General features: G+C 39.5%; 1 protein-coding gene across 2 annotated transcripts in view; it reads right to left on the bottom strand.

The window, feature by feature from the left end:
* The window catches only part of ttll7 (tubulin tyrosine ligase-like family, member 7), a 154,574-nt gene that overhangs the window by 52,742 nt on the left and 80,319 nt on the right, over positions 1-21,513 (bottom strand). For both annotated transcript variants that reach the window (XM_030132505.1, XM_030132506.1), the window contains exons 12-14: positions 19,504-19,577; positions 10,466-10,601; positions 3,474-3,560 (exon numbers count right to left, since the gene is read on the bottom strand). In XM_030132505.1, the coding sequence (XP_029988365.1) occupies positions 3,474-3,560; positions 10,466-10,601; positions 19,504-19,577 (297 nt within the window). The remainder of the gene's footprint in view (positions 1-3,473; positions 3,561-10,465; positions 10,602-19,503; positions 19,578-21,513) is intronic.

Below are 21,513 nucleotides of genomic sequence, written 5' to 3'. Positions count from 1 at the left end.
TAGGGTAAGACACGGGCCAAGGACAAACTCCTTCAACTTTGGGGCAGTGGCAGGGATTGTATTTCACTTTCTTTAACATTGGAGAGCCCCATGTGAATATAGAATGGTCAGTTAAAGCTGCAGCGCTTGGTAGTTTTTTGACATCATTGGGCGAATATTCCATAATTATATTTTAGCATATTGTAATTCAAGTATACTGAGAGGAAACATACATTTTTCCTCCTTCTCTGTGCTCTTTTTTCATTCTGAACATCAAAACATCTATAGTCCATGGCAGGAGGTTTTGGTGGCTCATAAGTGTTTTCAGACAACTAAGGGTTTAAACATATGGGTGTATTCAGACCTACTTCATTTGGTCCATTCAAAACAGACCAGAGTTCATTTCCGCGGAAAGTCCAGACTTTTTTTTGGTGTGTATACAAACATGCAAATTCTGATTCAAACCAAACAAGTGGACCGAGTCATTAACACCCACAGTCTCCGATTCACCCCACCCTGCCTTTTCTGTCCAATGCCAGCGCAGTTCGTCACATGATTGCTTCTGTTTGTAAATTTTGGTCCACTAGCAAAAAGTGCAATGACAATGCAATCCGACCAAAACGAAAAAAATAAAGTATGCATTCTATCCGAACCAAATAAGCGGACCAAAGGACTTCCCAGTTGTGAATACACCCGATGATCTGCGGTCATCTATGGTCATGTCTCACAGGGATATATGTGAGTGAAATTTTATGTAAATTAGGTGAAGGTTTGGTTAAAATAACTATTGTCATCAAGTAACAAACTGATAATTTGTGCTTTGTCGGTAGTTTTATGATACTGTGGAACAAAATAAAGAGTGGACTACTGCCCTTGGCCTTTTAATTATTTTTGTCATGCTCTTTCTTTAAAATTATTTGTATCATCCTCATGTTTGCAGTCTTTAAAACAGTCATGCTTTATTTTGGTTTTGAGTTCATTAAAATGAGTGTCTGTTCCACATCCTGCAGGGGGACAAACTGATAGCATTAATAAAGCATTTATACATCTGTTATTCAACGCTTAGCTCAGGCTGCACTGTCAGGTCCGCCCAAAATTAATGGGCAGGAAGTGATCACAGGACTTGCACAGTCACCGCTGGGTAGTCATGTGTGGGTGAGTGATGGAGGAGGGCAGAGACAAAGAGAGATTAAATACAAGAGAGCAAAATAAAAGGGAAGATGGGAACATCAGATTGATGGGGAGTGAAATAAAGATGGCGACAAGGTGAATTAGAGTATGAGCAGAGAAGGGGACAGAGGCGCTGAATAGACAGTCAAAACGGAAATGAACATGGAGTGAGAAAAAGACACTGAACATAGAAATGGTGAAGGAGGAAACACAAACAGATTGTGGATAAGCAGTGGACGGAAAGACAAAGGGAGGAGGAGCAGCACTGAACAGATGGGGAGAGAGAAAGAAACTGGATGGAGAACGTGTGAAAAGAGGAAGCTGGAGAGATGAGAATGGGACAAATATTAAATGATGCACGGAATCATAGGAGGGAAAAATAAAGCGAACCACAGCTGAATTATATAGAAATGCAAAAGTCATGCCATATTTAACATACTGGCTGACAAGTTGGACTACAGTGACACTCGTATAAGCATGCTTTAAAAATCCTGGATTGGGTTGCCTCAGCTGTGCATAAGATCAAACATAACCTAGATTATACATAACATCCTGGGTTTTCCCAATTATTATAAGGCTTAGGTGCAGGACTCAAGCACCAAAATGAGTTTTACCAGATCTAATGGAGGCAGTTGGTAAAGTTCTATGGAAATGTTACCTGCCCTTAGCTTGTAGACAGTATGATATGAATAACAACAGAATGGTTATTGGCTTAATTATATCACAATTAGTCGTTGGTTAATGTTTTATGGCTTAAATGGGTGTAGCAAAGTCATCTTACATTCTTTTAAGTGAAACATATTAACCATAACTACAATTAAATTTTCTGTCAGGACAAAACTGAGGCTTCACTGACCTGTCAACCAATGCCAAGCACGGCAGACAAAGTGTTTGATATCTAATATCTTATTCAGTGGAGGAAACAGAAAAGATCCCTTATTAGAGATTCCAAATGAAATGGCTGAGACCAGAATGAGGAGAAATGCAGGTTTTTTTGGAACCACCCACCATCAGTGGTATTATCATTTTAAGAGACTTCACTGGCCTCATTTTGGAGTCCACTTCTGCAACATTTACATCAAACTATGGTGTTATGATCTTCCAAAACAAAAACTGGTGGCAACGCTGTTGACCAGTCCTCCACAAACATAGAGAACACACCGGAACCCAGACAGCCCCTAAGCCCCCCTAAACCCAAGGGAAACCCAGGATTGTTTCTGTTTTTAGGCTGTTTTTCACCATCAGGCCAGAGACAACAGATGAAAATGAGCCCCGTTGGCTAACTCTGGCTCTTTTACAGCTTTTTATGTTTCTGCTGATTAATGAGCACTGTCCCTGTTAAATAAAGCAATAAATGAAGGAAAAGTCAGAAGTAAAAAAAAGGGATGTGGGGGCTAAATGTGGTCTAGCCATGGTGCTTTCACTATTGCACTTGTTTTCTCTCCTGTTCTCTATTTTGTCCTCTTCCGTCTGAACATTTCCTCAGCAATAATAAACCTTAGCACTCCAGCCTTCCCTCAAAATCCTGCCTCTAATCTCTTTGCCTTACTCCTCTCTTCTTTCGCACACTGGTTGGTTCAGTTTCACCAGATGGCTTGTAAGCACTGCACCCCAAGGAGTGAATCTATCCATAACAGCTCTCAATGTCTCCCTCCGTACACTCGGCAACATCGAAACTGACGGGGCACAAATTAGTTTGGACAACAGTGATTGCATCTGAACAAGTCCTCATTCCAGCTAAGGCCTCTCTAATGCAGCTCCGAACTGCCCTGTCGAGTCCCTAACACACTCTTTGAGTGTTCCAGCCAATTTAGCCTTCGAGTGAGGGATGGATGTAGATGTGCAAGGGAGAGAAAAGGGATGGAGAGGTGAAGGGAGGGGAGGGAAGCAAGGTGATGGAGGGAATAATGTGCTGTCGTGGGAAATGGAGGGGGTGTATAGGTGTATGTGACAGTATAAGAGAGAAAAAGGGGGAGATAGACAGAAAGAAAGATAGCATGGAGAGAGGGAGAGAGGCAGGCTGACAGCTGTCCCCTAGGGGAGTTGGCTCTTTTCTTTGGGCCTTTTTCTGATTCTTTTCTTTCCTGCCTATCCCGCTACCCCTCCTCTTTATTTTTCTGAATCACGTCCTATGTGCTTTCTGTGGGCGTTAGCTCCAGGCATCTACCTGTGACACCCCACCCCCACCCTCACCCCTTTCCCTTTCTGACACTCTTCTTTGCACTTTTGCTTGAGTCCCTAGAGGCATGTGACCCCTATTTACTGTCTTCCCTTAGTTTCAGAGTCTCCCTGAATCTCTTGCTCTTTCTGTCTCTCTCACCCACCTTAGGGCCCCGTTGCCTGGAGGATTTGCCCATTAGCTTCTCGTCGTCCAGTTCACACTGCTCCAGTAGGTCCAAGATGTCCTCCTCCTTCACATACAGAAAAAAAACCCCAACAACACAAGGAAGATGAGAATGTGCCAAAAGTGTCAATGTTTATCACATTACAAACAAGTATAAAGCACCACTAAAGAGTAACAGGGTAGTTAAATCTTGATAACATACTGATAAGGAATAATTTAAATGCTCTGATGTTTCTTATCTTTAATGGCTTTGAAGTGAAAACCAAGTGTGAGAAAACAAACCTGAGTTATTAAAAAAGGGGTGGGGGGAAGGGATGAAAAAGTTGGACTTCACAGACACATGAACCTTATCTGGGGTTTTTAAAAAAAAGGCTCTGGCCAAACATGCATCGCACTTTGGCAGCGCTGACAGAAGCTGAATTTGGAAAAGGCAGCGTCACGGCTGTCGCCAATATGTTGGGGCCTTGGCCATTTGGCCGTAACTGAAATGCAGGCAAAGGTGATTAATGTTGCTTCACGGTTGGGGCATAAAAAGCTCCCACGTGCAGCTCCAATACAGATGAAAAGTGATTGTTCTCTCTCAGATTAGCCATCAAGCTGCTTTCTGGGGTCCATGAAAAGGTCAGTGTGACCCTGCCTGTCTCTGCTGGTGCTGGGTGGACATGTGTACACCATGAATATTTCTCTCACATACTTTGCTGGTGTAGAACTGTTACAGTAAAAACCTCTTTGAGTGATCATGTCCATCCGGGTCAAACTGCTCATTAGAAGAAGATGACTACATTATGACATTAGTCACTATTGTTTTATATCCCAGACCCCTGTTAGAAAAGAAACACCTGAATTCAACGTGTCCTAATACTTTTGTCCATTTGTATACGAGTTAGGCAATTATGCTATGAGGCTAACGAAATGGCAGTAAACATAACACAACATTGTAACTTCATACTTTCATAAGTTTCAGAATCACCTTTTTTTGCATTAGTTTTCCATGTGATGACTGAAAATGACTCATATAATCACAGTGACCCAATGACATGATGTAAACAAATTTAGTTCATATCTCTACAAACCAAAATATTGATATCTTAAGCGTAATTTCAGAACTTTTTGTAGTAAACACATTAACGATACCATTAGGTCATTTTTCAATATTATAAATTCATATGAAATAATATATTTTAATTTTGCACCACGAGGGCCAAGATTTACAGTGAAAAATGCAAAATGCAGAGGATAATATAATAAATGGAGATAAACCATGTATGAGAGCTTAGAGAGAAAAACTTATTTGGGAACTGACGTAAAAGTAGCACTGGGTCTTTATGAGTTAATATGGCTGGTCCTGGTGGCCTCAAAATCTACATGGATTTTTATGCTTAATAACTACTAATCATACACAAAATTTAGTACTATGTCCTGATTTGCAGCAGCTATTTACAAATCGCAGACATTTTAACTGCAGTGTAAATCTGCCAACTCATGACCTGTGACAAAGCAAAAAACTTCACAAACCTCAAAGGTTTAAAAACCACTGGAGGCCCATAACCGCTTCAAATGGCACCAATGCTGATTACATGGAAGCTTTTGACAGGTTTTACAGGATGGAAAGCAAATTTAACACATACAAAAAGGAGGGGGCACTCAGCGGGCGCCAAGGCCCCACAGTGCTGCAAATGTTATTCAATCATATTTTTAAAAACTGAAATTAATATCAACAATAATAAAACTGCTGCAGTAAACACAGTAGTTTCCCCACTGTAGGATGAATAAAGACATGTCCAATATTATCTTAAATGAGGAAAACAAAAATAGGACTAAAAGTGCAGTTGTGTGCAGGGATGCTGAGAGGAACTCCACTCATATTTGCATCCTTATTAATGTGTCCTTAGTGACTTAATAGGCACTACTGTGTGTACATTTGCAACAAATGCAGATGTACAATAGGTGTACAATACTGCCGAAAAACACTTGCAGTGTTTGGATTGGATTTTGTTGTTACTTGTAGATCACCGCAGGTCGAGTGAGCACACACCTGCTCAGCAACATCTTTGCTGTTTACAATCCAAAGCACAGATGGAATCAGCTGAGTAGGTGGAATGACAGAGAACACAGAGCAGTAACCATTTGATGCACACCTGTCAACCTGACTGGAATGGAATTGGTGAGAGGGGTGATGCAAACCCTCTGGAAACCAGTGTAACCCTTTACTGTGTTATCTGTAGCAACTAAAGCTAGAGAGGGTGCTCTGTAATGCATCAGCATGTTACCACTTGGATTGCAACACAGTTTTATGATACTGTGACAATGCATGAAATTTTTCAATTCAAGGGCCTATGAAGCCAGCAAAGGCAGAAGTTTCTTCTAGAATTTCAGCCTTGACAGGTATGAGGATAGCATGTATAGTAGCAGAGTTGAGACAGAAATGCCAAATTAGCAATAAAAGTGGTATGATGAAGTACGCACTTTACTCCAGTTATGAGCTACAGCATTGTGCCACATTTTTAGTTTAAATTTGAAATACCTCCATTTTGTTTTTTCTTTATTTTAAGGAAAGTCTCTTGAAATAAAATCACTTATGTCAAGATATACACTGGGTAAATTTAAGTTACATGCAGATACCGGTTTCCGAGTACAGTCGAATTGTAAAAACTTCATAAACCATTAATAAGCTGTTACAACACAGTGGAATAAGTGTGACCTGTTGCTTGACAAATAGTAAGCATCAGATCTCCATGTTTACTAAGCTTCCATCATCTTCATCACTAGCATTTATATCTTGCAATGACTGAGGATAGTTATAATTGTAAGAATATATAGTTTTGGGGTTTTTTTTGGAAAATGTTACAGACACTGCCTTTAACATAATTCCTTATAGTTTATGTACTGACAATGAATGCACCTTATATCCAATTGAGCTGAGACAGTTTTTATGCCATATGTGCTATATTTTGTTTACTTGTGCCAGGAGTGCCTCTTAGGGCCTGATTTACTGAGATCGCAAATAACGGGCGCAAATGTGCTTGCTCGCGCTAAAATATGTGCGTGCTATTGATTTGCGTGTCAGGGGTGATCAACTAAGATTGCCTGCACAAATGACAACAGGCGCAAAGCCTTGGAGACCGCCCTAATTAAATGAGGATTTTGCGTGCGCTCTTGGTTGTCATCATGGAGACAGTACGCTGTAAAAACTGCTCTGGGATATGCCAGCACTCATAAATATGAAGTTGCTCTTTTTCCACACAGAGGGGTGAATAGGTATTTCTCTGTTGCTGTTTATCAGTGGTTAAGTGTGTTATTAGTGGAATAAATACCTTCTCTCTTTATGTCGCTCTGCATGGTGAACAAAAACTTTTAGCTCCGTGGGCATGAGAGAAAACCCTCCACATCAGTGCTTATATGGGTGGTTCAGGAGCCCAGTCACAACACCATGGACAGCGCTGTTTGTCGGGCTGTGAGTCGGTCCTGGCCTAATGTGATGTGCCACTGGTGGAACCGGGCATGGGGGGCAGGCCCATGAAGTGTGTGTGTGTGTGTGTGTGTGGGGTGTACATATGTCTCAAATTTTTTTTTTTTTCTTCCGTCATTCCAAAAATGTTGATGTGACCAGAACAGATTGGTTCTCTGCGTTGTGCCTATGCCTCCTCCTCACCACAACTACTGCAGCCAGTTTTGCACGAAGTTAAAACCTGCCTTTCAGACACGCTAAATATAGACGCAAAATCAGCCACCGCGATCAATTTCAGGTTTGGTAAATCACATTGCACGCGCTGAATAAATATATTTTGCGCGTTCTGGCAGAAACGCCCATATTGCATATTCATCAGGGCAAACACGCTACATGGGTTGCGCGAGCTATTTTGCCCATTTGAGAGGCACAAACCTCGGTGCACCCTGTTAGCAGATAAGCTTCAACGTGTTTTTGCGGGCGCAGTCAAGTTTGCGCATGTTTTTACACGGGCAAATCTTTAGTAAATCAGGCCTTTAGACTCTAAACAAGTTAAACATAATTTAATAAAGACAGATTGAGAAGATGGCTTTATGGTTGCTCTTACTGCTGACACCTGAACTTGGTTGGTGTCTTAATTGTCAGTAATGAATGAACTAATAAACAACGATGAATTTCATACTTTACACTAAATAGAATATAAAGACATTTGTACTGTATTAGTAATTGGTTTCACATGGTGGCCAATAAACTAAGCTAAGCAGCTAGGAAGATTTAGAAGGCAACCACATCAACCATGCCAAGGTGAGCTTGAATGTATGTATGTATGAAAACTGCTTTTTAAGAATTTGTTGCTGTTATGATGGGTTTACAATCTAATTAATCCTGCGTTCCAGTCAACCCGTAACTCGTGTATTTCCAACCTTCTACCGGTGAAAATGCACTAGAATGGCAGTCAAAGCCGTGACTTCCCACCTGTGAACTCGTACTAGATCGTTGTACTCCCAGTTCGGAGCTCTGACAACATGTAGCCCATGAAACAAAAATGGCGGCCCCCATGGATGCGGTGTTTATGCAAATTGTTTATCAAAACAAGATATTGCTTTAACATTATTTATCTGCAAATGTTCTGCATAATCAGCAGCTACTCTAGTGTTAGTTAGTTTTCTGCCCATTGAGTGCATGAATAAATTAATACCAAATATGAATCCAAATATACAAATAACATAACATAAAACATATAGCAGCTTCTCTTGCCTTATGCGCCGTTTTTACTCCTCTGTTTCCCTCAGATAAGCAAGGAATGAGCACCTCTGGCAATAGAAATGGTTGCAAATTAGCATAACGTACAGTCTACCATGCTGGTTTGTTTACATCTAGCTACCACAATTCCTTGCGCTCAAACAGTTTGGCATGACTTGCCTGGAACGTTACAAAGTTGTGAGTCGTGGTTTGAAGTCGTGGCTTACAGGCTCAAAAACTGGCCTGGAACTCAGCATAATATTCCAAGTATAAACCAGTTAACACCTCCAAAAATTCACCAGTAGACTGTGAAGGTTGAGATGAAAAGCTAAGAACTAGCCAAAATAAGCCAGCAAGCTCAGTCAACACAAAACAATCAAAACGTCCTTAACGTAAAGTTCATCTCATCTAAAAGCGTTTGTTAACTTGTGTTCACATTTTTCAAGATAGGCATGCACGGCTGCGTAAGTAAACCATGTTTATTGCTGATAATTGAAAGTTTTAAAACTACAGACTAAGAAAGTAAAGAATGAATTTGCTTGAAATGAATTATTTGTGGTCTGATAAATACATTGAGATTCAGGAATATTCATTTTTTATGATCAATTGCCAAGATTAGGATTTCTCATTAGGATCGCCCAGGTGTCACTCATGATCCCTTTATTAGATAGCATACTCTAGAGCATCCTTTGTTCTTATTATCTCTATCCCTTCCTACTTTGAACGAGATCTGCATCTCTGTGTGTCGATTAAATTAAACTTTCCTTGGCCCGGCGTTTCGAAGCTCCTTGATCTTTGATTGACACCTCTGTAAAATTCTCTGTAGCGACTTCCCTCTCCAAAGGACACACAATAACTTTCTAAAAAAAAAAAAAAAAAAAAAAACACAGAGGACTACAGGCTGTTCAGGAAGGTTTAGTAGTAAAACACGACATCTCCTCCCAGAGCTTTTTTTATGTGTTTTATAATCTCATTATTGGAACTCACTATTATTATTCAGTTGCCAAAAGCAGTTCAGTGTTTTTGTTTCATTCACATCTTTCCAGTTAATCAATGCTTTTTCCAGCCTTGTGGTTAAATACCTCACAGTGGCTTCCTTTGTGTTGTTTTGTTTCATTGATATGCTCCTCTGAATACATAACCAGGCTTAGCCTCATTTTGTACATGGATTATTTTTTGTTCTCTTCTCCATTGTTCTCAATCCACACAGTGTGTTTATGCTCCTGAAACCCAGGAAAGAAAAAGTTTTGGCTTTTTTTTTTTACCTTAAATAATTACCTTGATTGGAAACAGCATGATGCAACTGATCTTTCAGATGTTTTTTTTTTTTAGTAAAGCTGTGAAATGTTTGTCTAATACAAAGGGAAAAAAGTGCATTGCTGGGTCTCCACAAAGAAAACAGAGGCAAAACACAAAAAAATTTGTGGAAAACAAAACAGCTATCTCTATCGGCATCTTACTACCATTCCACTTTAAGAGTTTTCTCATCACCTTGTCACAACCTAAACACTCCACATTCTTGCCCTTCCCCTGGTTTCTCTCCCTCTCCTGCAGAGTTGTGAGGTATGGAAATCAAGCCTCTCAACTCTCCTTTTGCAAAGTCTCTTCATACCTTCAGCTTCAAAGTTTAGCTAAGGTTACATTCCTCCTAGTACTGGAGAGTCTGTGGAATTTATATGTGTACAATAACTTCCCTACTGCTCCACAAACACACACATATTACTCACCTATTCATGTGTCTGAGCGTGTATTAACTTTCACTGTATGTATTCACATGTGCATCCCTGAGGCTTAGTCATAAACTAAATATTTCTACCTATAGGATAGAGAAACACATTACAATGTGTGGGAAGGCATCCACTCAGGAGCCTCTTCACAACTAACTTAAACAGAAAGAAATAAAAAAGAAAAAATGGCATTGATGTGTGGGATCTGATTTGCTTTTAAAAGCTCATGTAAACAGCACAATAAATATTTGCAAGGAGATGGAGTGAATGGCAGCGGAAATATTTAGTAAATAGAGAGGAGAAGAAGGACATTCTGTCTGATGTTCAAACAAATATGAAGGACTGCAGCACACATAGGGAATTATTTGTGCACCCATTTTTGTCTTTGCGGGCTGAATCTTAAGAGAAATATGTGTGTTTTTGTCTATTTGGAGTTTGCTTGTCCACAAGTGTCTGCTTATTGTGTGCTTGTGCATGGATTTTCTGTGAGTTTTCCTTGTGTGTGTGTGTGTATGTGTGTGCGCGCGCATGCACGACAGTCAACTACAGACGTGCCTTCATTCGTTTCAGAGGATTATTCATTTCCTTTTGAAGTGAGGCAGCTCGCCCGGCAAGGAAGGTCTGAAAGGCGGCCGAGAGCAGGCTTTCATACTTCTCCAACAGCAGCTTGTCGTCTGGGGGGTAAATACGTCTGTAGGCCAGAGAGACACAGAGAGAAAAGCAAAGAGAAGTCAGAAACAAGTGGGGAAGAGAAAGAAAGAGAAGAAATAATGGGTAAAAAAGAAACAGATAGGGGTGATGGAGTGGTGCAAAAAGAAAGAAAACAAGGGATTTTAGGGGTTCAGCAAAGGAGGGACATGAGATTAGAAGCAAAGACAAAACTGGGAGGGATCGCTCAGTGTGGGGATAAAACACAATAAAAGAAGAACAGAGAAGAGGGAGCACGGAGGTCGACGAAGACAGACGCAAAGAAAAAGAAAACAGAGGAATGATAAAGAGGAAAATAAAGAATGATTATATAGAGAAAGAACTGGATGTTGTGAAGCACAGAGAGGTCGAAGCGGGGAAGGGTTGAAGATGGAGCAGTTGTGAAATGATGGAGAAATGGAGGAAAGGTGAGTGGCAGGGTTCAACAGAGGAAAATTAATGAGGATGCACGATAAAAAGACAGTTTTCACATGGCATCATTGAAGAACACACTCTAAAATTGGATGAAGCCTCTGTGGTTGATTACTTGGCCACAACCACCTTGGATTTTTTAGGAAATTAAGCAACTGTATTTAGATAAAAGGATGGAGCTGGGGAAGATTGACAGCTCTAAATCACTAAGCTAATACAAATTTACTGAAAACAACATCCACTTCAACAAACTATGGGTAAATACAGGTTCAACAACACCAAAGTATTTACTTAACAAATGTTAACACATACTTGATAGTATTAACGTCAGCTTCCCATAATGTATAAACACACTAATTAGCACTATCTGGGCTAATTAGTAAACTAGCTGACAAACCATTTAATCTAATATAAGAACTAATGTTAAAATCAATGTAGTTGAGTTGCTCTAACAGGCTTGGTATTGTAATTACATCCTGGTAAACTTCAGGACCAACTCCTCTGACAGTGCTGTTTGTGTAAACAGTGGAGCTGTCTGCCACGATAAAATATGTTGCATTATATCTTGTTATTTATTATGTCTGACTCAGCTGCAGAGCCAGTTACACAGACAGAACTTTAACCCATAAACATCCAAATATCCACCAGCGACCAAAACCATCTACTGATGCAACTGTTTAATACTTGTTGATCCACTAATCCTATCAATCCATGGAAACAATTAGTGTAAAATACATTTATTCATCTTTTCATGGTCATCACCATTTGGACATTCAGAGGCTCTGTAGTTACCATGGAAACACTGTCATCTTCTACAGCATTGATTCACAAGTAAAACCCATGGAGTTGAATCAATGACAGTGGACTGACACACTGGGGTTATGTTCACGTATTGATATCTTTGCTGAAAAGGTCACTTTTTCTTCAGGGTTAGGGTTAAGTTTAGGGTTAGGGTTAGGGTTAGCGATTAGCGCAATTAGCAGCTAGTGCATTGACACACCATCAAATGGCATGAATTTTTAAAATCTTTTTTTTTTTTTTTTAATTTACTTACAGTGGGCGAAATTTCACATGTCTGTAAAAACACCAATTTTGTTTCAATTTGCTTCAAACTTGGCACATATATAGAGGCAACTGATATGCTGACATCAGCACACGTAAAGACATGATGACATCAGCAGGATCAATGCCAAAATAAGCTACAATATGTGTGAGGGACGGGGTTTGTTGTGCCTGGAACCACTTCTTCAGGTTTGTTTCTGATGTAGAGTTGGAAGTGGGAGTCAATCAGAATTGACTGGCTTTGGAAGCCAAGAGATTGTTGAAGGAACTGCAGATGTGGGTGCTTCTGCGTCCATGTCACTGTTGCTGGGACATAATGACTTAACTTTATTTTGTGCCCAGGCAAAGGCCTGCGACCCACTGAAAACAGGTTTGCGACCCACTTTTGGGCTGCTACCCACCAGTTGAGAATCACTACCTTAATGCACATCAGCTTCCCACCAATACATACAATCCCACTGAGGTGCGCTCTTACTTTCCCATTTGCTGCAGTCTTTGCTAATGTGCCTGTTCACATGTTCCACATAGCTATGCGTCCTCCAGACTAAACTAACAGTGACCAGTGTTTATCTTAGGTCAGAAGGGATTAGGAAAACGTATAAACCTTTGCCTGGTTATCCATTTAATACATCTCCAAACTCCCCCCCAGAGTCATCGCTGTAACCATCAAAATCAAAACAATGACAATGTATTAATCAAAATAAGCATTAGCACGTACAGCGTGTGAAAGCAAAGGGAATAGTTTGGTTTCTGCACAGACGTATTTATAGTCGGACACCTCCCAGACAGGCCATATGGATCCACAGGCCACTGACACAAACACAGGCCACTTTAAAAAAAAAAACTGAGATAAACATACAAAGCAGCAGTAATTTTGTTATAATGGAACGATGAAAGGAAGGCCTTTGTAAATATTGATTTCTAAACTTCATTTGGGAATACACTTCTCATACCACATTTGACATGGTGTGAATACAATTCACAGCAAAGTTTAACATTTACACAATTATGCCACTTTTTTTCCCCCCACCCCATCTGCCATTTCCCTTTTTTTTCCAGAGATGCTGCTCTGGGTACATGATTTCCATACTGTTTAAAGGCTGACCTAATTCTATGCATTATTTTAGTTACTACAATTCAATCCAACCAACTACTGAATGTTAGAAGACCTGAGGTGAACCAACTGCTAAATCACTTCCTCCCCTGACAGTATCTTATATGAAATGTTCTCCTGTAGCTGCTATACTTTTTACTGTCTTTAAGATACTTGGACCAGATTCTTTCTCTTGAGATACAGACTCCTTGTAAAAGCCAGATGAACTGAATTTGAATGATAATATCAGGACAATCCTCAAGCAGCAATATAAATCACTTGACTCAAAGCATAAGGTCAACACTTGTCTTCCTGGCTCTGACCATCCCTGAACATATGGACATTTTCTTTGAGGGTGATCTAACATTTTCTTTCCAAAAAAATGTTCATGGTCAGGGTTATTTTCTTCCCACATGTTTCTAGTGGGGTTAAAAGCAGAAAGACGCTCACTCTCAATCTTCAGGACCCACAATGAGTCAGAGAGCCGTTTTTACCGGGTCACCAACTGTCAGGTTAAAACACGCACACACACGTATGTAACACGATACATGAATTAATTTTATTCATTAAAATAGAAAAAGAGTGTTTTCTGGAAGTTTATAAATGTCAACTTATAACTTAGAAACTAAATCCACATCAAATCCAGAAGAAATGCCCCAGATGCAAAAGTCATAGAAGACGCAGAGACAACAGATTTAAATATATGACAAATTGAAAACTATGTAAAAAAGCCAGGAAGATGAAAACGTTAAAGATGCAACAAGAAGAAAACCATGTACTTCTGCATAAGAACTATGCAAGAAGAAAAGGACATACAAGATGTAAGGAGATAAAAATGACGTACAAATTGCATCAAGTTGAAAACAATGTAAATGACAGAAAATGAAAACAATCTAAATATGTAACGAGAAGAAAATGATGTAGATGTAATCAAACAAAAATTATGTAGAAGATGCAATTGGATGAAAATGAACAGAGAGTCACAAAATGATGCAAACAATGTAAAAGACAGAACAAAACTAAAACAAGGTAAATATAAAACATGAACAAAATAGCATAAAAGATATAATGGGGCTAAAGTGATGTAGGAAAACAATGTAATGGGGTGAAAATGATGTTTAACTTGTAAAAAAATGCAATGGAAGATGCAATTGGATGAAAATGAACAGAGAGTCACAAATGATGCAAACAATGTAAAAGACAGAACAAAACTAAAACAAGGTAAATATAAAACATGAACAAAATAGCATAAAAGATATAATGGCGCTAAAGTGATGTAGGAAAACAATGTAATGGGGTGAAAATGATGTTTAACTTGTAAAAAAATGCAAACAGCATGAAAAACAGAACAAGGCAAAAAGCCGTTACAAGATGTTACAATGCAAATGCAACGAGATGAAAATACTTAGACAAAAAAACAGAAAATATACACACACACTTTTTTTTCAGATATTTTTATATATACTTTTTTACTGTTGTCATTGTTATTATTTCTATATGGATAATTTTATATTATTAAATTTTTTTATATATTCTTTTACTTATATATTTTTTGTCATTTGTCATTATCAGACATGTCCGTTTCACTTTTTTTTTTTCACTTTTGCAAACAATCATTAATTGAATTGAAGAAAATAATTGATAGATTAATCAATGACAAATAATCAACAGCTGCAGCTCTAGTGGCGTGTTTGTTCGTATATGTTTGAATGGTTTTCATTTATCTGTGTGTTTCAGGTGTGTTGCTGCCCAGCTGATGGTTCACCGTGACTGACATTCTGACGTTCCACGAAAGTGATTTGAATTCAACAGTAGGGGACTTGGCAGAACTGTGAACATTATGGAAATTCATGATGTGTTTTTATACATTTGGAGACATAAAATCCATTATTTTGGAGGGGGCGGGGGGGGGTTCCAGGCACTCTAAGATATTTTCTTTTTGTCCAGCAGTAACTTTAACTGAGCTTACGAGACATTAAATGAACAGCAACAATGACAGCGTTTCCCTCTAAAGCCACAGGGTCCTGACTCATCTGTACCTGATGCAAGCTCTAATAGTCTAATGTAACGCACTTCATTACCTTAGCTCCTCTAATGAGAAGCAGTGTGTTAATCAGACTCCAGTGCTCCGCTATGCCAGGACACCATTTGAATGTTAAGAGGTCTATATTGGTGCTGCTCCAGACAGACCTCAGCCTGTCTGATTGACTGTCTGACTGCCTGTTGGAAAAGAGGAAGGAGGTGACAGCACTTCATGCGGGTTGGGATCAGCATGCCGACCAGCCATTCAGACAAGTGATGAGTCAAGAAGTCACTTAGACCTGGGGGAAAAAAAGATGTGTATGTGCGCAAGGGATTGAAATAGAGACAGGAAATCAAAACCTGGAAAACGTGTGTGTGTGTTCATGTCGGATAAAGAAAAACCAAAGGCAGAAAGGGAGCATTAAGTATTTACAAGGGACAAGTGGCAAATCAGAGGTTGGTGTTGCTAAGTCATGCTCTGACTGGGAGGTGACTATTAAAAATTGACACTCTCCATGTCTTTGCAAGGTTCTAACTCAGAGTCAGGGAAGAACAAAAGAGTTGTGTTGAGGAAAGCAGATGCATCGGGAATAACAGGAGGTGCACTTCCATCCAGCTGGTTTTTGTGTATTAAACAAAACGAGTTAAAATAGCGAAATCTGAAAAAAACAAACATTGCTAAAAAGATTTCATACTTGGTAGAGGTGAAAGAGCTGGCATATCAATAAAAGATAAATGTAAATAAGTCTAACAGAGAGCAGATTTAGCAAACGGTAGAGTTGGGCGGTAAAACATTGCACATTTATGTAAATATATATTTACATAGTAATTAGGGATGCACCGATACCAATACCAGTATTGGGTATCGGGTCCAATACTCAGTGTGCCTACTTGTACTCGTACTCATAAAAGTACTCTGATACAACTGCACCGTTACCACTTACAGCAGCGTGACATTCGCAGTTAAGTGCAGCAGGTACACAGCAGAGGAGTAATGTCAGCAGTGTGGAGATTTAACTAAATAAATGACTGTGACACACGTAACACTGACTGCAAGTAATGTTAAAGACACAGACGGATACGGATAGAGCGTTCTGTCCGTCCTCTGCATACATTCCATCCGTTTTCCAGGTGCTCGCGGATGTGTACCCAGACGGAGAATACCAGCGGGAACTGTGGAGGTAGAGGATCTGTTCAAAGAGCCACTGTGTGAGTTAGAGAAAAACTACTGACAGATTTATGACAACTACCCTCATCAATATCAACATTAGTATCCACATTGGTGTTACCTCTGTCGTCTCCATGTTTGTTATTACTGACTTTCTTCTTCTCAAAAAACTTTACGTTTCTTCGTGGTATTCGGCCAGTATGGTTAATTAAAAGCAGCGCCCCCTTGTGGATTGATTGAGAAACGCTCATTCCAACCCATTAAATGTCAGTGGCGGCACTTTATTCCAGTCAGACTAATGACAACAACATTAAAACACATTTACAAAAGGAACTAAGAACTGGAATGGGATTTATTAAGTACTCATATCGGTACTCGGTATCAGCAAGTACTCAAATGTAAGTACTTGTACTTGGTCTGGAAAAAAGTGGTATCGATGCATCCCTAATAGTAATAGTAGGTTGTATTTTATGCTCATTCTCTTTTGCATGCCATTCTTAAATGCCACTTTGTTTTGCTTGTTTTAATTTAATTAATTAAGAGTTTATTTAATTAAGAGCTGTTTTTGGATCAAAAGAAGAGGGATCAAAAGTCAGCACAGAGCTTCAATCATTACAACTAAAAACCAGCTGTCAGGCCAGACCTGAACTTTCAAAACCACATTAAGACCATTACAAAGACAGCTTACTACCACCTGAAGAATATCTCTAGGATTAAAGTACTTATGTCTCAGCAGGACCTGGAAAAATTACAACAAGATGAAAACATTGTAAATGACGGAACAAGATGAAAACAATCTAAATACACAAGAAGAAGAAAATGATGCAATGAAACTAAAATAATGTAGGAGATGTAATTGGATGAATATAACTGGATGTAATTGGATGAATGCAAAATAAACAAAACACAAAAACAGGCCCTAAGTGCTTTCTGTGATCAAGCCTATAAACCTGAAAGAAATTACAATATTTAATGATTGGATGATGATATGTATTGTGCTGAGTATACATACGGATGTGTAAAAAGGTTTCTCATTACAACGTTTTTGATTATATTGCCCAGCTCTAATTTTGTGTTTGTTCAGGCAGAGAGATAACACTCTGTAATGTTCACCAAATTACTATACTGTAAGAAACACGGACAACAACGATGAAACATCACCACATATGAAGAACTACAGACACAAGTGTTTGAAAAAGTTTTCAACAAATGCTGGAAGATGATATATATGATCATACACTGTAGGGCTGCACGATATTGGAAAAAACTGACATTGCAATTTTTTTTAACCCTGCATATATATGAAAAAATACTCCCCTTTGCGCCAACATCACAGTTTTCACATAACTAGGGGTGCAGCGCCATGGTGGACGGCAAAAGCGACACAGCAAACAAACAAACGAGCGACGGATGATTTGAAGCGATGACTACCAGCACTGAAAATAATGTTTTGGAGTTGTCCTGTGAAGTGACTCACCTTACAGGACAGCACAAAGAACACTATTTGGAGAAGCTAGTGATAGCAGGGCTAGCTACCAACCCATACCTTCTCCCTCCTGATGTATTTATGGATCTAGCAAAAATCCTCCGGTCTACTGGAGTTTAATACACACGGTCTGTACCATTCTGTTCTAAATGGAGCATCCCTATACACAGGTGCTGATCTAAAAGCATACAAAAGTCTGGATACTTACCAGTTCTTAGTCTCAGGTTGGGTTACCGAGTTACGGCGCTGCGCTCATGGCAGAGGAACATATCTCATAATGGTAAAGGTAACATACAGCTAACGTTACCTAGCTAGCTGTGTATGTTCTTAACATGTTTCCCCCAGCAGGCCATCAAAATTCAAATAGACTGTAACCAAAAGCAGCTCTAATTACCTTGTAAAAAATGTTCACTGCAGATCCGGGAGTATTTAGAGGGCTGCCAGTCCTTGCGATTAATAGCAGCTATCTATCTAAGTCTTCTTTCTACTTTGAACGGTATTCTGTAGAATGCTATATTCGGTTTACAGCCTTGCCTGTTGGCACAGTGCATGGCACAGCAGGATACCACCATCTTCCACCACCAGAGACAGCAAAAACGAACAAAAACGAGAATGTTCAGATCAAATTCGATATTCGCCAGTTTGCCATCCAGTGTGCCGACCAGCACTTCCACCGTCCGTCATGGCGCTTGTTTGGGGCGCGAACACAGCGTGACGTAATGTGCAAAGGGTCAGTAATAGCTGTGTGGTGCCGACATAAGTGGTCGAACAAATTACTTGTGTTTCCTCTCGTTTTGGCAACAGGTGCAAGGCACTATCGACACAGAATATGTGTTTCAGTATCATCCTTCTTGTAGTTGAAATAATTCCAGATAACTGATGTTGCTTTTCTTCTTGGCACCAAGTCTCTGTTTTCAGGTGATTTTCTCTTGTTCGTTGCTTATTTTTCAATGTTGTTACCAGCGACTCACTCCATGTGCAGGGGCGTGGTCTGCTTCGGCAAACTGATTAAGAACGATTGTGATTGGTGGATCGCTGTTCGTAGTGTGTGTGCCAGGTACCCAGGTCGAAATCAGATGAGAACACGTTGAGTTCATTTGCCTCCTACATTGCAGGACCTGCGATGTGACTATTGCGCACACGTACATTGTGATAACGATGCTCAAATGACATATTGTGCAGCTCTAGTACAGTGTATGATTCAGACCAAGCAGGTTAGGTTTGGTTTTCGGAGGCAAAAGCTGTCAGCAACCTTCATGTTTTTATCAAAATACTTCTTTCATGTCTCAGCTCCTCTACCCAGAGCTCAGGTAGCGTGTCATTGTATGATGCAATACACATAAACCTCATAAATATGTATTTTCTGTTCTTACTTTGTGCTAGAACCTTGCTCAAAGTACATCTCATTTGGCTCTTCTCTCTATTGTACATGTCGTCTCTATCTTAATTCCTTATGTTTTTAAAACATGCTCTGTGTTTGTTCTCTCTGCAGAGACATTATTTATTCTCCTGAGAGCTCGACGCTCTGCAGATGACCCCATAAAAGTAAGTGGAGTTGGCATGCATTTAAGTGGGTGGAGTTGTTGGAAACGATACCCCTGCCCCCACCCTCACCCTCACCCGACTGTTTTCCTCTGTCTTACCTGTAGTTCCCCAGATGTTGCTTTTCATGCTCCTCTCTAGAGATCTGCTTGCGGACCTGTGCCAATCGCTCTTTCTGGAAATAGGAGAAAACCAAATTAAAAAAAAGGAGGACTAAATATTTCAGGTGAAAGTCACTGCCAGCCTCATCCTATTCCCTGCCCACTTCTATTCAAAGAGACCTAGAATAAAGTCTTCTAAATAAAAGGACAAAAAGGGGAAAGAGCACAAAAAAGTTACTATCAATGACTAAAACACTCTCTTACCCCAAAGACAAACTTTTTTTTTTACATTTCTACCCTCCAGAATTTCACACCTAGAATATGACATCAAGCATTTTCTCTAAACTGTGAAAAACAGGAGGATAGTGCTTCTTATACAGGGTGTATCAGAAAAAAGTAGACTCTCAGAAAAAAACAACATAAAACCAAAATGCGAAGACATTTTGAAAATCTGGTCATATGTGTTTATTGACCATGGAATTCTCTTGTGATTGACACCAGTGTCCTGGGTCAGTTTTCATGCTTCAGTGAACAATGCTAATTTGAATTGTGCAAAATAAAAGTGTGTTGTGCGTGGAAGTGTAAGGGTTAATATGAGATCTGTTGCCATGGATGACAAGTTCTATTGGTCTTTTACTTGCCTACATAAAACAGTTAAAAAATACTGATATGTTAACCCGCTACCAACAATACAAAGATTTCACACATCGGTGAAAAACTGAAAATTAAAAGCAAAATTTGCTCAGTGAGTCAAGATTTGGGTTTTGCACGTCAGGATATTAATTGAAGGCACACGCCTCCATTAGTCAAAGGATTTCAGCTCGGTTAGTCTTCCACATGGGCCCCGCTCCTTGCCATGCAAATTTGTGGCCTCCTCAACGTAGCTGCGACACCACACCTAATCCTGCCCCTGTCCTGCCTCAGGAGTTCCACTTCAGCTGTGATGATGCAATGAATGACGTATACTGACTGAAATGTTTCAAATTTCAAATGGTCAGTTCAAAACAAGCTTAAAGAATCCACACTAACAGCATTAACCCCTTGTGTTTGGCATTATAGACTCAAACCTGTCGTTATTGTGAATTCTTTGTATTGATGGTAGGGGGTTAACATGTCAGCATTTTTGTTCTGTATTATGCATGCAAATAAAAGACCAATGGAACTTGTCATCCATGGAGACAGATCTCATATTAACCCTTACACTTCCATGCGCAAAAGACTTTTATTTTGTACAATTCAAATTAGCGTTGTTCACTGAATCATGAAAACTGACCCAGGACACTGGTGTCAATCAAGGGAGAATTACATGGTCAATAAACACATATGACCAGATTTACAAAATGTCTTTGCATTTTGGTTTTATGTTGTTTTTTCTGAGTCTACTTTGTTCAGCTTTCTTCTGATACACCCAGTATAAGAAGTACTGTCATCGTGATGCAGCCCTAGACCATCACCTTCACGTTTGCACCTCTGACTGATTACAGTATGGGATGGCCTTTTTCATCTCTGACATATAGAACCTGACATCTATTTTTCATAAAAACAAGCAAAACCACATTTTTTCAGTTTTTCAGTCGATCTGAGGTGAACTCGGATCCAACCAACTCTTTCTACTGTATAAGAAACTGATATAGTTCTTTGTTCTTGCATAATACAATTTCAAGTTTTATTCCTGGACACAGTGGTGGACTGTGTTAGGTAACAATGGTTTTCCAAAGTCCTCCTGAGACCATGAGTCTATATTCAACACGGTAGCATAATGGTTTCTCCTGCAATGAAGGGCAAAGGTCAAGCACATTCAACACTAAATTTTGTCCTTGGCTTTTACACACTGAAATTCACCTCACTGTGAATCTATTCATAATATTATTTCCTGTATTTTTAGTAACCTGCTCACTATGGAATTGAAAAGAATAAATGTACTTGCAGATCCTGGAAACTTTTTCATCTCATTTTGTCTCTGTCTGAACACTTTCATTGAGTTGCAGGCATAAAATTTTTTTTTTTTTT

The sequence above is a fragment of the Sphaeramia orbicularis genome, chromosome 4 (genome assembly GCF_902148855.1).
Source record: "Sphaeramia orbicularis chromosome 4, fSphaOr1.1, whole genome shotgun sequence".
Lineage (NCBI taxonomy): Eukaryota > Metazoa > Chordata > Actinopteri > Kurtiformes > Apogonidae > Sphaeramia > Sphaeramia orbicularis.
Note: the sequence above shows the minus strand (reverse complement) of the source record. Positions and strands in the feature narration are given on the sequence as shown.